Raw genomic sequence first — 15,632 nt, 5'->3', positions numbered from 1 at the left:
TTTCTAACTGATTTAAAAGATTCGTAAGTCTTTTTCTTATAGTCCTTAATGATGCATTTGGCAGAAACACTAGTGTTAGTTAGAGATGCCGTGTGGTGACGGCAGAGTAGAATACATTTGTCACCAACCCCTACTCTTCCCGCGGGTGTCGTAAGAGGCGACTTAGGGACTACACATCAAACAGAGAACGGGCAGCAGCGCTCTCTGACAAACATCAATCTTTTAAACTGCGATCTCCAACCCGCCTGCCAAGCGTGGGGTTTATGGCAAAACCCTCCACTATAGTGGAGGAGGCTCATAGTCCAGCAGTGGACTGTAAAGGGCTGTTGATGATGATGATGATGACTAGTGTTAGCAGGTCGCATGGCTCATCTAAGTTGTAACTTATCACTAACTCTATTTCAGTCATTTTGTGGTTTTCATGGAAGACTCTACATCTTTAATAATGTATGTAAGAATAATGGTTACAGGACGAGAGCAACCGAATTACGTAAGTACAAAACTTTCGCATAAATATTAATGAAGGTCCATAAAAACTCGCGTTATTCCCCGACTCGGGGCCCTCAAAACACCACAAGTTTTTATGTGAACAATAACCTCACCTTTTTATGTCGGGAATTACATCGATTCAATAATTTCATTGCCCAAATAAGCGAGTTANCTTGTATCTCACCTGATGGTAAGTGACGATCAAGCCGAAGGTGGAAGCGAGCTTCACCCGGAATCCTCAACCATGGAGGAACTGGCTATCTTACCTCTAACTGCCGGAACACAATAATGCTGTTAACATTGTTGTTATGGCGACAGACTTAGGTAAGATGGTGGTAGCTAGCCAGGCGGACTTAGAACAAGCCCTACCACCAACCAAACCGAACAGAACAATCTGCCCCCACTGGGAATCGAACCCGGGACCTCTGCGTCTGAAGCAGGTGGTCTTACCACTAGACCACAGAGGCGGTTATCTATACTTTTATTATAAAGCAAAGTATACTTGTGATAAGTCCGGACAATAGCCTGACATAGACGTCGGACTACCGATCTTCGATCGATCTCCGTCGACCGCTGGATTATAGTGGTAAAACCACTTTTAACGCAAGCATAAATACGTTTAAGCTTAGCTGATGGGGTTATTCTTTTAACACAAGCATAAAATATTTAGCTAAGCTGGAGCTAGCATGGATTTTAGTAATTGTGTTGTGCTCTATGAATAATTAACTCTTGAAAATAGTCAGTAGGGATTACCTAAGTATTACAAACTAATTTTTAGAATACCAAAACCCAAAACCAAAATATCGATGCAAAGAAGTACGTAGGTATTCACTGATAGAAAGATAATTGTAGCTAACATCACTGCTTTTGTCCCGGGACCATTCACAGTTCCCGAGTGACGAGCTATAGAATTCCTGTGACAAACCAATCAGCCCGGAGTCGCGGGAAAAATGTTAAAATTTCATAATGTCCCTGCCTGCGGCTTCACATTCGCGATTCGTTATGTTTGGGTTTGTTGAAGATAAACCATCGGACATTTCTGTAATGAATGAAAAGGAAATCAACAATTTCCTTAATCTTTGATACTTAAAGCATGAGTAAAGATCATTTGCTACACAAAACACCTAATAAATTGGCGAATCTTTAATTATATTAACTGTGACTTTTCTTTTACATGAGAGATCACACAATTAAATAAAATTATGCTTATTTTTTACTTAAAATCGTCTACAATAAACTGCTAATTTATAAAATAAAGTCCAATATAAACTGACCCGTCCTTTTTTCGTTTGTCGCGTGTAACTCAGCGTTGATTAATGTGGAGTCGAAAATCGATTTGTCTTTATTCGAACCGTAAACTCGATTCGAGCTCCGATCAGTGAATTTTAAAATGGGTTATTGATCCTCGAAAAAATACGATATATTTCACTGAACTCGCGAGGCAAAGTTGATAAGCTGCATATAAAATATCGTTTTGATTAAATAAGGTAGTTATACTCTATTATTTAATGGTAGATTTTTAGCTTGTCATTTTGGTTATGTGTTTGCGAGGCGTGATGCATAGTGTTTGCGATGTTTTCATAGAGCTTAAATAAATCGCATAGGTAGAATTTTTTACGAGCATATAAATAAAAAATACAAATAAATAGTAAAAATAAAGACAAGAAAAACTCAATGGATTTGTCTCATATTTGGGGATGTACTAAGCTATGTATCATGAGTAGATTCATATATTAAAAAAAAAGATTAGTCGGAGTTATTCGAATAAAATCAAAGCTCTACACGAAAAGAAATTATGTTTATAAAGGGTAACCGAATTTTAGAAGCCTAGAAGGTGTTGTGTTACCACTGTATGGATAATGAGAAAATCCAAACCCTAAGAAAAGGTAAGTATAATAGTCAGTTTTCAATTATTTACATGTGGATGTTAGTTATTTCACAAAATATAAGACTCCTGAAAGATGTTTTATTCATGATGTCTTTCTTTACCAAATGTGACACACCTAAATGGAAAAAACATTAGCCGTGTGATTGTTCGAAGAATTATTATTTTCCAATATCTTTTTTACTAGAACAATTTAGTAGCTTTTGATTATATTTCCAATTCCAGCAAATATTATATGCTTCAAAGTAAAACAATCTCTAGATTCAGTAGTTTAAGTTACTGGCACAACCACAGTATTTAATAATAATTATGTAATTAACCAATAACACTAAGGCACAACTTCTCTACTCACTCTAATTTTCAATTAACTGTAAAATTGAGTTGGTGAAGCCTTCGCTTTGCCATACAAAATTGATGGTAGAATCACAGATGAAAGTACAGTCAATGAATGATTCAGTTATCTAAATAAAGTCACGAAGTCAGAAATTGTGTTCCCACATTTCCCTCTATAATACTTTATTGACTGGACTAATAATGATATACTGTAGAATCGAACTTTGATATCTTAAAAAGTATCCCGACTGACTCTACAGTCAGTTGGGGTAAATCTATTATTATTTTTAATATTAGTATTTCCCCTAGTCGTTTTTTAAACATTTTTACTGATAGCGGATGACGGGCGATTTCGTTCTCGTGGGCTTCGCGGATTCTCTAGCAAGAGCTGAAAATCAGTGTTCTGCCCTTTTCAGGGCAGTGTTTACATTGAGCTTTGCTTTTTGCATCGCTGCGACACACATCATGCAGGAAATATTCTTCCACTTGTAACTGCTTTTGTTTGTTTTATGCATGCTTATATCGTATTCTGTTGTATTCTATTCTTTTCTTATTATTGTTATGCTGCAACTTTACTATTTCATATTGTGTGTTAAGACTTAAGTGTATGCAAATAAATGATTTATCTATATATCTATCTATATCTACATGAACTACCCTTATTATCTCCGACTGGTAACAATACAACAGGTATTGGTAAGTGGGCATTCAGCATATTTCTTTTAGAGATCCTCACGCGTCTGCCCACGAAGGGAACACGTGTTGTCATCGCGAGACGGTGCAGCTGACGGCTTCACGGAGCCAGGTGATTGTTCGGAGAATTTATCCTAGGCCAGGGTTGGCAAGCCATTGTGTGTGTATTTTTTCTAAAAAATGTTTATTGAAACCAATCAAATAATATCGTATCTGTGATTTAGTAGCATGACTGGAACAAACTTGGCCTTTACTGGTTAGGTTTTGGCGGTCAAGCTGTAGATCACACAGGAGTTTGCAGAGGTGGGAATAGTCCCGTAGTATGACCATCAGCTTCAGACTCAGACGGCCAGGGTTATTCAAGGGTACAAAATTTTCTGCTCGATTTGAATGGTGGTAGGGCTTTTTCTAAGTCCGTCTGGCTTGTTACCACAATCTTATCTAAGTCTCTCGCCAAAATAAAATGTAACAGCGTTTTGTGTTGGCAGTTGAGGGTAAGATAGCCAGCTCCTCTGTGGATGAGAATTCCGGGTGAAGCTCGCTTCCACCTTCAGCCCGATCATCACTTTCCATCAAAAGCAGAATCAGGCCAAGAACTTCCTCGTTGTGGGTAAAAAAACTTTGCGTGCCCATGGGTTTTATTGTGTCGCGCGCCATTAGTTCGCCATCCCTGTCCTACCCCATTGTTTGTAAGAAGCTTACGTAAAGTGCTTACGTCAGGGAAGTCAGGTTTAAGTGTCGCGAGCAAGGAAACCTAGATATAACGTAATTAATTGAATCGTAACATAATGAACTAACGTCAATCCAAATCCGTTTCAATAGGAGTTGTTACGTTAGGTAGAGCATTCACGTAACTGTAAATTAATTTATCTGAAAATTGTGTAATTATGTTTGTCTGTCTGTTTATCTTATGGCATATGCGTAGTTTTCTCGGAAACTGCTTGTGCTTGTAATTCAATTTGTTTGGTTCAGAATTATTATTGGACGTGTTGTGACTTGTGAAACTAGGTTTCAATTTGATATTCATGTCGAGCTGCCTGTTTGCCTTAATTTTTTATAAACATTAGTACATTTGGGGGCTTGTTTATTATCAAACGTTTCATCACGAACATACTTTTTAAAGAACATAGATTTTTTTCCAGAAATACCGATAAATTATTGATCTTTGGAGAGAAATAATCTATACTAATATTATAAATGCGAAAGTAACTCTGTCTGTCTTGCTTTCAAGCCTAAACCACTGACTAAACCGATTTTGATGAAATTTCGCAGAGTGATAGTTTGAGTCCCGGGAAAGGACACAGGATATTTTATGTCCCGGTTTTTGAAACAGGGACGCGCGCGATAAAGTTTTTCTGTGATAGACAAAATTCCACGCGGGCGATGCCGCGGGCGGAAAGCTAGTGAATAATAAAGTGACACTTCAAAGTGACGTTAAGAAAAATTGGTACCTAACAAAATTGTATTTACTAAAGAATACTTACGGCGAACTCTCACGGTGGGTCGTTTGAAGGCAGTGCGGAGGTACGGCATCGACATCACCAACTCGATATGCGGTGGCGGGGGCAACTGTTGACGAAAAAACAGACAACATTTTTAAAAATGGGGTCTAATTACTACTAAGGCTGAGTTGCACCACCTAACTTTGACCGTAACTATAACGATAACCGGTGTTTTTTGTATGGAGGTTGACAGATATTTGATGTTTGTCAAAAAAATAAGATGGTGCAACCCAGCCTAAATATTGCCTAGTAACTGTTCTAGGCTCTAAGCTTTTCAAATCAAGCAAAAGTTCATAGAAACTTTCAAGGCTAATTACTACTAGTGTATAGTCAGTAAATAAGTCATTTTCGAATTCAAACAAATTAAGTCCTTTCAGACTACTTACATTTATTCTGGTACAGTTCTTGCAACTCACGAAGGCGAGTGAGCTTTACTTGTGTGTGTACACATGCACATAACGATAGTGTAATGTCATGTAATGTCTATCAAAACTATTGGAAAACGAACATTAGCGAGCCACCGCACATCGTGAATTGCAACAACTATGTATATTTGTAACTTCTTTACTTGAGTAATAAACGTATTTGAAAGTAAAAAGCATTATAACTAAACTGAAAAATACTAATGGCTGATTAGTTTTGTTGATAGTTACCGTTTTTGAAATCGCTGACATCCAGTCTCTGGCCACAAGAGAGCAGGAAAAAACAAAAGAAAACGACATCATTAGTAGAAATATACATTGTTAAAAAACTTTAAAGACTAGGTGGGAAATATACTTTGTCTACACATTTAGAATGCATGACCCTTTTTAAATAAAAGCAGATTTTCTAACTGATTTAAAAGATTCGTAAGTCTTTTTCTTATAGTCCTTAATGATGCATTTGGCAGAAACACTAGTGTTAGCAGGTCATGGCTCATCTAAGTTGTAACTTATCACGAACTCTATTTTAGTCAATGGAAGACTCTACATCTTTCATAATGTATGTAAGAATAATGGATACAGGACGAGAGCAACCGAATTACGTAAGTACAAAACTTTCGCATAAATATTAATGAAGGCCCATAAAAACTCGCGTTATTCCCCGACTCGGGGCCCTCAAAACACCACAAGTTTTTATGCGAACAATAACCTCACCTTTTTATGTCGGGAATTACATCGATTCAATAATTTCATTGCCCAAATAAGCGAGTTAGAGGCTTTTTCATTATTTCCGTGTTCCTCGAACGTCTAGACGGTTTATTCCACTTTGTTCACCTGGGTGATATCACCTCGGAAGCATTTCACCCAACTTTATTTTCCAGGTGAATTCAGTCGACTAAAGTGTTAACCAGGTAATATAAGTCCACTTGGTCAATGAAAAAAGTCGCATGTGTTCACTTGGATGAATAAATTCCTAGGTGAACAAAGGATGCTGTTTTAGTTGACTCTATTGACCTTGGTGAAAATAAATGGACATGGTTGCCATGTTGTGTACTTGATTTCCAATGAAAATGCACAAAATGAAGTTCTGTCAGCTGTAATAAATGTTCAACATAATTATCCTTCATTTGCTTACGAGTATTTTATAAAAAAAATATTCCTTACATACCCTATCTTCCCTATTTTTCATTCGCCCGATTTGTATAAAAGTACATTTAACCCCGGACTATACCGACCCGCCACCTACCCTGTATAAGTACTTACTATACATAAGCCCTCATTAAAATTCCCTATAGGATCCCGCTGATAGATCGCCCAATACCAGACCACATTAGCGGCTGGTGTTGCAATAAGTTGCCGTGACGAGGACCTTCACCCGCCAGCTGGGGAGTGATGAATTACCCCTCTTTTTTACGCGGGGAAAACGCACGGGGTAGTTTTGCGGCCGGGTACGCTTTGAGTGTGGCGTGCGAAATGCGCATTACGTATGTCAGCTACAACTTACGGCGGTAGAGGCCAAGAGAGTATTTGGAAAGAGTAATGTGTGTGTGACGTAACGGAGACCACATCTAGGCAAAGACGTAGGACGTCCACCAGCACCATGAACTATGGACCAGGATCAACATAGCTGGTAGCAGCTGGATGAAAGCGGGAGATCGTGTTTGTGTGAAGAGCATGTTGTTCTAACCTAACATGTTGACCTAAGTAAATCTAGAGTAAGTAGTAGTGTAGAGCAGTTCACATTATTCGTAATGTGGTTAACTATTGTAGTCCCGATTGATCTTCCAGCCGGGCTAGGATGCGCGCCGTGATATACTTTATCGACGTCAAAATGTATGGGCAAAATCGACAAAATGGCGTGAAAACCGCTTATTGCGGCGCGCATCCTAGGCCTTCAGGACAATGTGCCAAGTTTATGGAAAATAATCTCTTGAAAAAAGACCCATAGTCATGACAAATATATATATATTCAAATAGATAAATATCCAACAAACTGCCGCAGCCGAGAATGCAAAACTAGCCCGTATTTCCCGCTTGAGAACCCACTAGTTTCGTATTCCGGCTCTTTATCCGTGCCGTCCAATTATTATAAATAATGAGATACGATCACGTTTCTGGGGGTCTACTATGCAGAACGTTACGATAAATCACCTCCTTGGGTCTCTTTCTGCGAGAATCTAGAGCTAATTAAAAATATATCAAGAACGGAGCAAATAGGGTAGTATTCAGGATGTCTGTAACTTTCAGGACACCATCTATAACTAGTAATGATCTTAAGCGATGGTTCTTAGGTACTTTTGCCGTTCACACCAATTTGGTAATTTTTTGTTTAAATATTTCATTGTATAAGATTTTAAACTTTCATTAAGAAACGTCGCGTTAAGACCCGTGTCTTATTATTTTATTTCATTGTAGCACTTCAAAATTTGATTTGATTTGATTTGTTTCTGGATAGTCCATAGATTAAGCCACATCCACGCAGAACTTTTTTATGGCAGTCAATTGACTGAATTCTCGTTAACTTTTTAAGCTATTAACAGTGAATAAAATTCAAAAGAAATGTAATCTTTCCATGTCATTCGCCTGGCCGTGTCAACACCCCTATTGTTCTCCATTGTCTTGCTGTGAGACACTTGATAGGTTGAATGGTAAATAATTTATCGTTATAGATGCTGGGCTGCTGTCCTCTCTTAGGAATTCAAACATTTGACGAAGGTCGAGAGCACATTTTCAGAATCAAGCCTAAAACAATGCGAGTTAGATAGATTTAACGCAAATACGCAAATTACTCCATTTTTTTAAATCTTTCTTTTTATAATTAAAAGCTATCCAAGAGTCAATTGTTACATAACTCTCTGAGACGTAGGTAAGTAGTATTGTTAAGTACAGTTAACAGCATATCCGATTAATAATATTTTTTTCAAAATCGCACCTACTACAACTACAAATTTTCCGCAGGTTTTTAGATTGGTAATGCGATGGTCCAGGGCTTCTAAACTATGCGTACGAAAAAATGGCAAGTTCCCAAGGGCGTCATAGTAAAAGAAAGTTTCGTTAATTGAATGCATTAAAATAACCGTTAGTAGGTAATCGTTTTCCAGAATAGGTCATCGTTCCCAGCGAAGTGTAACCGCTCCCGGTCCTGAATCCGATAAACTCCTGGTGGAATTTCATGTGACAGCCACTCTTGTTTAGAGCTTTAATGAACGCTAGGAAATTAAGGAATCCCACCGCGGCTGGAGCGCAAGTGGCGGGATACTTTGGGGTAGCTTCTATGGCCTCATTTGTTTTGGTTTTGTGAGTTTCTAAATCTTTGCACAATTTCACACACCGCCAGCTAGCCCCAAAGTAAGCAACTTATATGTTTGGGTTATGGGTGCTAGCTTGACATACATATTATACATTAAAACCCTGACCCGTCATAGAAATTAAAATTCATCATTTCTATTTCTGCCCGACCGGGAATCGAATCCGGGACCTCTTGGTACAGTAGTCCGTTCTGAACGACTACACCAAACGGCCGACACGCAAAGCAAATCATCCTACTAATCCCAACTAATATTATAAATGCGAAAGTAACTCTGTCTGTCTGTCTGTCTGTCTGTCTGTTACGCTTTCCCGCTTAAACCTCGCAACCGATTTTGATGAAATTTGGCATAGAGATAGTTTGAGTCCCGGGAAAGAACATAGGATAGTTTTTATCCCGGTTTTTGAAACAGGGACGCGCGCGATAACGTTTTTCTGTGACAGACAAAATTCCACGCGGGCGAAGCCGCGGGCGGAAAGCTAGTATTATATAAATGCTAAAGTTTGGATGTCTGGATGTCAGTATGTCTGGATGTTTGTTACTCTTTCACGCAAAAACTACTGAACTGATTTTAATAAAACTTTGCAGTATTATTGTTAATAATTAACCCAGAATAACATATAGGCTATAATTTATGACAATCTCTGACAAACTAAATTTCACGCGGGTGAAGCCGCGGGCAAAAGCTAGTATCAAAAAGCAAATCATGAGACATTATAGGAATAGTAATTTGATTAGAAAAATCTTTTCAGACATAATAAAACACGTGGAATTCAAGGACCATTTTACCACTTGGATTTTTGAGCAAATATAGCAATAAGTGTTCCCAGTAATAGATGCTATCACTATAACACGAAATACTAAACAGTAATTTGATTCGAAGGGAAAATTGCGTGTTTTCGGAATTCTGACTAAACTAATAACTGGAATTCAAGCATATTATGAATATTAAATTATAATGGGTAAGTAAGTAACATGATTATTTATATGAAACAAAATATAATGTAAAAACTTCGTTAGGTTTCAATACATATTAAACTCATATACTTTAGGATAAATACCAAGGCATCGCATACAACATAATACGAGTAAAATGTGTTAGCAAAACAAATAAATTAAAAACAACTGACGTAAATGGTTTAGTACCTATTTCATTTAGTTTTGTTTCATCCATATTAACTATCAAACAATTTAAACAACTTTGTACAACAACGAAATAACTCATACAAACTAGTAGTTTTAGCTTTTAGTTGAAATCCGTTAAAACGTCCACGTGTCATGGACGCGGTGAACGATGCATTTTGTCAAAATGTTTTCCAGGGTTTAATACTGGTATTAGTAGTGATTTGAGTCATATTCTCATATTTCAGTGAAGTTAAAGTTTTGATAGTTCTAATCCGTCTGACATCACGCGTGACCTTTGCGCCATGAAGGCTTGACCCCGGCTTGGTTCACTTGGCATGACTTGGTACTTTCGGTAGGTAGATAGATGAAACGGCAAGGGTTTTGAAGCGAGAAGGTTATACAGGGCTACATTTATCTGTATGCATGTAGACTTCTTAGGGATCTGTCCCAAGAAGCGCTTAAAAGTAGGCAGTATTGTATTCTCCTTGATTTTGGTTAGATACAAAAAGTTTTTGTGTTTTAAAAGCAGAATCATTCATTCTCTTCCAAATCAGACAGGGTTTTCAAATACCTTTACATTTGATTGTAGTTAAATATCAATTACGATTACGAGTGTAGATAACTCTTTTATCGGTTAGATGAAAACATATTCGATAAATCAGATTAAAAAAAACATTTCTTTCTTCTCAGCACTGGCCCATTTATTGTCCTGAAGCAGTGGTAGGGTTAATACTGGGACGTGTAAAAGTGCTTTTTTAAAGCCTATTTACAGAAATAAATGAGTTTTATGAGTTTTTTATGAGTTTTCCGCATAAAATCTACCTGTCCCTGAAAACCTTAGTTCGAAATTACGTAATTTCTCTACAATTATGACTCTAATCTCAAAGCGTATAGAGGCTTAATATTGTTTATTATCAACTCATTGACGGCCGACCCGCGTACAAATTATTCGCGAGTAATTAATCAAAATTGCTTTGAAGCGGTTCTGGCCCCTAACTCGGCATAATAAGGGCGCGAATGGCGCGAAGTTGCGACGTAATTAGTCAATTGGAGGAATATTAATTTAGCTGAAGCCATCGCTCACGCAAAGTTAATATATTTTTTGCGACTTCTCTACCTATGTCCGGAAAGTTATGCCATTTTTCAGGAGCGTGGGAAAGGAAAAAGGGATATGTACGGCGTATATTAAAAATTTGCTTGTTGTTTATGTAGCTACTTGTTAGAGCTTTTTTTATGCTGCTCTTCATCAATCATCGTTATGCAATTGTCAAATTCTTCACTTTATTATCCTACCACATCGCCTGTGATCTAGTCTGTGCTGAAATTGATGAGCACATACTAATCATTCGAAAACACAACTTCTGTAAGAGATCTTAATACTGACCATAAAAACTTGATTAGTTTTCTCAATTTAAAATTAGATTATAGATGCTTAAGAATCAATAGACATTTAAGTAGTCTGTTATTAAATTAGCAAACCAGTGACGCCATAAGTTTATGCATCGTATCGTATTGATTGGTGTGATTACCTACCCTATTCTTGTTTAATTTTGTATCGGAATTCTATATCAAAAAGTTTGTATATCAAGCTCAGCTTATGTTGACGTCCATTTGCAAGATACTCTACTAAAACATGCAAGACGTGTGTGCAGAAATACATAAATTGTAACCAAATAAATTTGAATGATGCATCATTCATCAACTTAATTTTATTTTGATTCGATTTTGCGAGCACTACAGAGCGCGCAATATAAATTCCTACAGCCATGAGCTCTCAATTTTTCTTGTTTGTCGCAAAATCCCCTTAATATTGTCGGCCATGCGCCGGGAATGTGAAATGTTAGTCTTACTTCACATAGCAACGGGTAAAGTTTCGCACAAACATAGTCATGGAGACAGGACATTTTCAAGATAAAACTAAGATAAAATTTACATAAGAATAGGGATTACCTAGGTAGCTTACGATTTGGTGTAAGTACTAATTAACCTATGAATAAAATAAGCGTTTTGAACGATCTATTTAAATACTCATGTAAATGATGTTCTCATGTAAGTGACTATTTGTCTTTTTTGAGAATAAATTTCTTTAACCATAATTATATTAATACCTAAATAGTACACACTGGTACACCTACGGAACATGTGGTCATGAGAAATGTTCATTTACTTATTCTGTAAAGTACTGAAAAACCCAACTGCTAGGCGGTAATAATATGTTCAGTTAGATTAGTTTCTTAGTCGTAAGCTGTTATTATTTTAAAAAATTAACATTAAAGAGAACCGCTATCTAAATTGATATCTATCTGTGGGATAGTGAATATTAATGCCGCAGTTTCAGCGGCGATAACAGCCCCGCCCCCGACCCACCAATAGCTGTATTTTTGTTTTCCCGGCCCTTCCCAAATCCACGTAATCGCATGTCGAGCTACGTTACTGTTTCTACCCCTACCATTGGAAGCAATCGAGATTGTCGTTCGTTTGTGATAGAAAAGAGAACATGACTATAGTCTTATATTCAGTTCCCACCGCTGCAACTCCTGTGTAGCTAGAATCTAAGCTTAACCTAGGCTCTAGGCCCTAAAGGAAATTGAAATTTCATAGAACCCGCAAACGGTATCAATCGAGATCGAATTTAAGAATCGACTTCCCATCCAATGCAAAGGGAATAAATGATGACAATCAAGTTGTTACAACCTACATGATAGAAAAAGAAAAAACACCACCAATGTGTTGTAGGTATGCCTTGGTTTATTCGACCTGATATATCATTGCCATCAAGGCCTATAGCGAGTGGCACTACGACGCGACACAACGTCAGTCAGGAGCCACCAAGGGCTTAAAGCGCCTATAATAGTGTAGCGACGTATGTTAGATATTTATCTCGATTCTCGACTAGACCTGCCACCGATAGTAAGGGGCGGTCTCAATGAAAGTGCTGGCAACCCCAGTAGAGGAGGCGGCAAACGGCTGCGGGATAAGGCAGTTATTTATTGCCACATTCTTGTCCGCCCGGATCATGCTGACGGTACTTACAGTTTCAACAAACGGTTAGGTATACGAAATGCTATAGTTGAATTATATCCACCAGACTAAGTTCAAATTCAGATAAATATCATAAGTATAAATAGGTACCTAATTAATTTTTACTTGGTTCTTTGGAACGTGTCGAAACTTGAAATACTTATTTTATGATAAAAAGCCCTTTAGCCTCAAGAGAAGCGTTTTTAAAATAATTAAGTTTTCATCTTTCTTCAGTGAATTCGTGGTGAAAATCCTGTTGCGGCACAAGATTAATTGCATTTAACTTTGACCTCAATCATATCGTGGTTATTTACGATGTGAACATGGAACAATAACATGTGAGTTACTACATAAGTTCCATTGTCCATAACATACTGAGTCACGTTCTACATGTCATTGCACCACGTGTCGCGCCCATGGAGTGATGGTAAACACTTAAAAACAATCAAACGGCAAAAATAGCCGGCGGCGCGTGTATACGTGAAGGTTTTGAAGGAAATAGTTTAAGGTCCAAAGTCAGGTAACTGGCAAATGAAATGTAGACTGAGCGATGAGGAAAAAGTTTTAAGTGTAAGTTATCTATTGAGATTAGAAACTACTGAGTATTAGAAATATGAAACTAAGAAGAACAAAACATTAAGAAATTGTTAAGTGCTAACCAGTGTTTATTGTAAGTTAAGTTGTCGTTGACTGATGCAATAACCTGAAGCTGTGGCCCACGGCAATAGAAGCTGATCAAATTTAATAACCCCAACTTTGATTGCAAAGTTAAACAATGTTGAGGCCACAAGACAATGCGATCGATTACAGTACATTTCATCATATTTAGTAAACTAATATTATATCATGAAATTATTTTTGTCCATCAGTTTGGTATGTTTTCGCGTGAGCACCTGTTTTTTTTAATTAATGTAGTTAATGAGACAGAGTTAGGCTAAGTTTTGTCCCAAAAATTACATACAGCCTGTAAATGCAGCTAGTCTCCTAGAAACTACTATATCGCAATAAAAAAAACATCACAATACACAATACTTTAGGTATGTAGGTATGTACTTAAGAAATAGGTATCAATCACGGGATTTGATGAGAGTTTTTTTAAGAGACCGGAATCCAGGACTCGAGTTTATATTAGTTTATGTTGATATATAATTTATAGTAAATAATTTATAGTAAATCGAATGTATAATAAATTCGATTGGAGCATACTATAATCCCAACTAATATTATAAATGCGAAAGTAACTCTGTCTGTCTGTCTGTCTGTCTGTTACGCTTTCCCGCTTTCCCGCTTAAACCTCGCAACCGATTTTGATGAAATTTGGCATAGAGATAGTTTGAGTCCCGGGAAAGAACATAGGATAGTTTTTATCCCGGTTTTTGAAACAGGGACGCGCGCGATAAAGTTTTTCTGTGACAGACAAAATTCCACGCGGGCGAAGCCGCGGGCGGAAAGCTAGTTATTGGTATAAAGTTAAAAAAGCGAATTGTAATGCTGTTCTTTCATTAATCAATTAGACGCCATTGTCTGGAGTTGTCATGGAATGGAGATGTCATTGGCAAACTACCCACGCAATCTCTCGCACGGTTGCTCACGTTTTTATAAAAGTATCTTATTATTTTTAAACCGTTGCTACAGACGTCTCTTTTAGCGTCTCTATGTAACCGCGAACTAAAGTACACACAGAGCCATCTATTGCTATCAAATTGTAACTTAAATATTGATGTCAATTATTGTGTCCAAATTAAAGGTGAGATAAGAGCGCATAAGAAGTTATTAAAGGCAAGTCAAAGATAAGTTTCTATAATCAGGACATCAGAAGGTTTTCTAAAGATGAACTTACGTTTAATATTATTTTTGCCGTTTAAATTAACCCGTTTATTAAACCAAACAAACTACTTCGCGCAAAAGCCACCTAAGTACCCATAGGTACTTGATAGTTAACCTAGGAAATGCAGCCTGCATCCTGCTTCCTGCCACTGAAACAAGAAGCTGCCTGTGATTTTATTCGCTTAACAATGACATGCAGCGCAAGTAGCATCAAAAAGCTTCAAGATTTCTGCCATATTTTTCTCTAATGAACAAACTCAGAAACGTATTAAGCTAGTGGTTTCTTTTTACTTCTAACTTTTTGTGTTGCATTATTTTTGTAATTTAATAGTTACAGCTTGTGACTACGATCGGTGTATACGGATCAAAACTTCAAGCGAATATTTGTAGGTAGGTTGTACCTATTAATCTAATGTTAACAAATGGGAACTAAAACCATGCGTTTCTCATTGTTTCTGATTTACTTTTTTACATCGAAATTATCACTGTTTCGGGATTTTGCAACAAAAACACTTTTTAACGGTAAATATTAACCCTCCCATATTTTTGTTTCGACATCCTTACTACCTTCGGATGTTACTTTTCATTGTTGTCTATTAGTCAAACTCTAGCACTGCACGTCTATTATCTTTGCTAGACACACTCTAGCACTGCACATCTGTTACTCAACATCATCATCANCAATAGCTGTATTTTTGTTTTCCCGGCCCTTCCCAAATCCACGTAATCGCATGTCGAGCTACGTTACTGTTTCTACCCCTACCATTGGAAGCAATCGACTATCGTTGTTTTTGATAGAAGAGATACTTACATTAATATAGAGTCTGATATTTCGACTCTTAGGTAGCTATAGGATCTATCAAAGCTTAACCACCAGTAAAAACCACAATCAGTGAAGACCTAGAGGAAATTAAAATTTCATTGAACCCGCGACGGTATCAGTCGATATTTTAAGATAGTTAAATCTGAAGCAAATAGTGCAAAGCGAATAAATGATGGCAATCAAATTGTTACAACCTTCATAGTAA

The 15,632-nt window shown here is 37.2% G+C and overlaps 1 protein-coding gene across 1 annotated transcript in view; it reads right to left on the bottom strand.

Annotated features, from left to right (window-relative positions):
* LOC114364746 (uncharacterized) overlaps nucleotides 1-15,632 on the bottom strand; it is an 80,133-nt gene that overhangs the window by 14,063 nt on the left and 50,438 nt on the right. Inside the window, exons 6-7 of the mRNA XM_028321027.1 lie at nucleotides 5,556-5,583; nucleotides 4,885-4,969 (exon numbers count right to left, since the gene is read on the bottom strand). Coding sequence (XP_028176828.1) covers nucleotides 4,885-4,969; nucleotides 5,556-5,583 — 113 coding nt within the window. The remainder of the gene's footprint in view (nucleotides 1-4,884; nucleotides 4,970-5,555; nucleotides 5,584-15,632) is intronic.

The sequence above is a fragment of the Ostrinia furnacalis genome, unplaced genomic scaffold (genome assembly GCF_004193835.3).
Source record: "Ostrinia furnacalis isolate ACB-3 unplaced genomic scaffold, ASM419383v2 OfSCF7464, whole genome shotgun sequence".
Lineage (NCBI taxonomy): Eukaryota > Metazoa > Arthropoda > Insecta > Lepidoptera > Crambidae > Ostrinia > Ostrinia furnacalis.
This window is presented reverse-complemented; position numbering and strand designations above follow the sequence as displayed.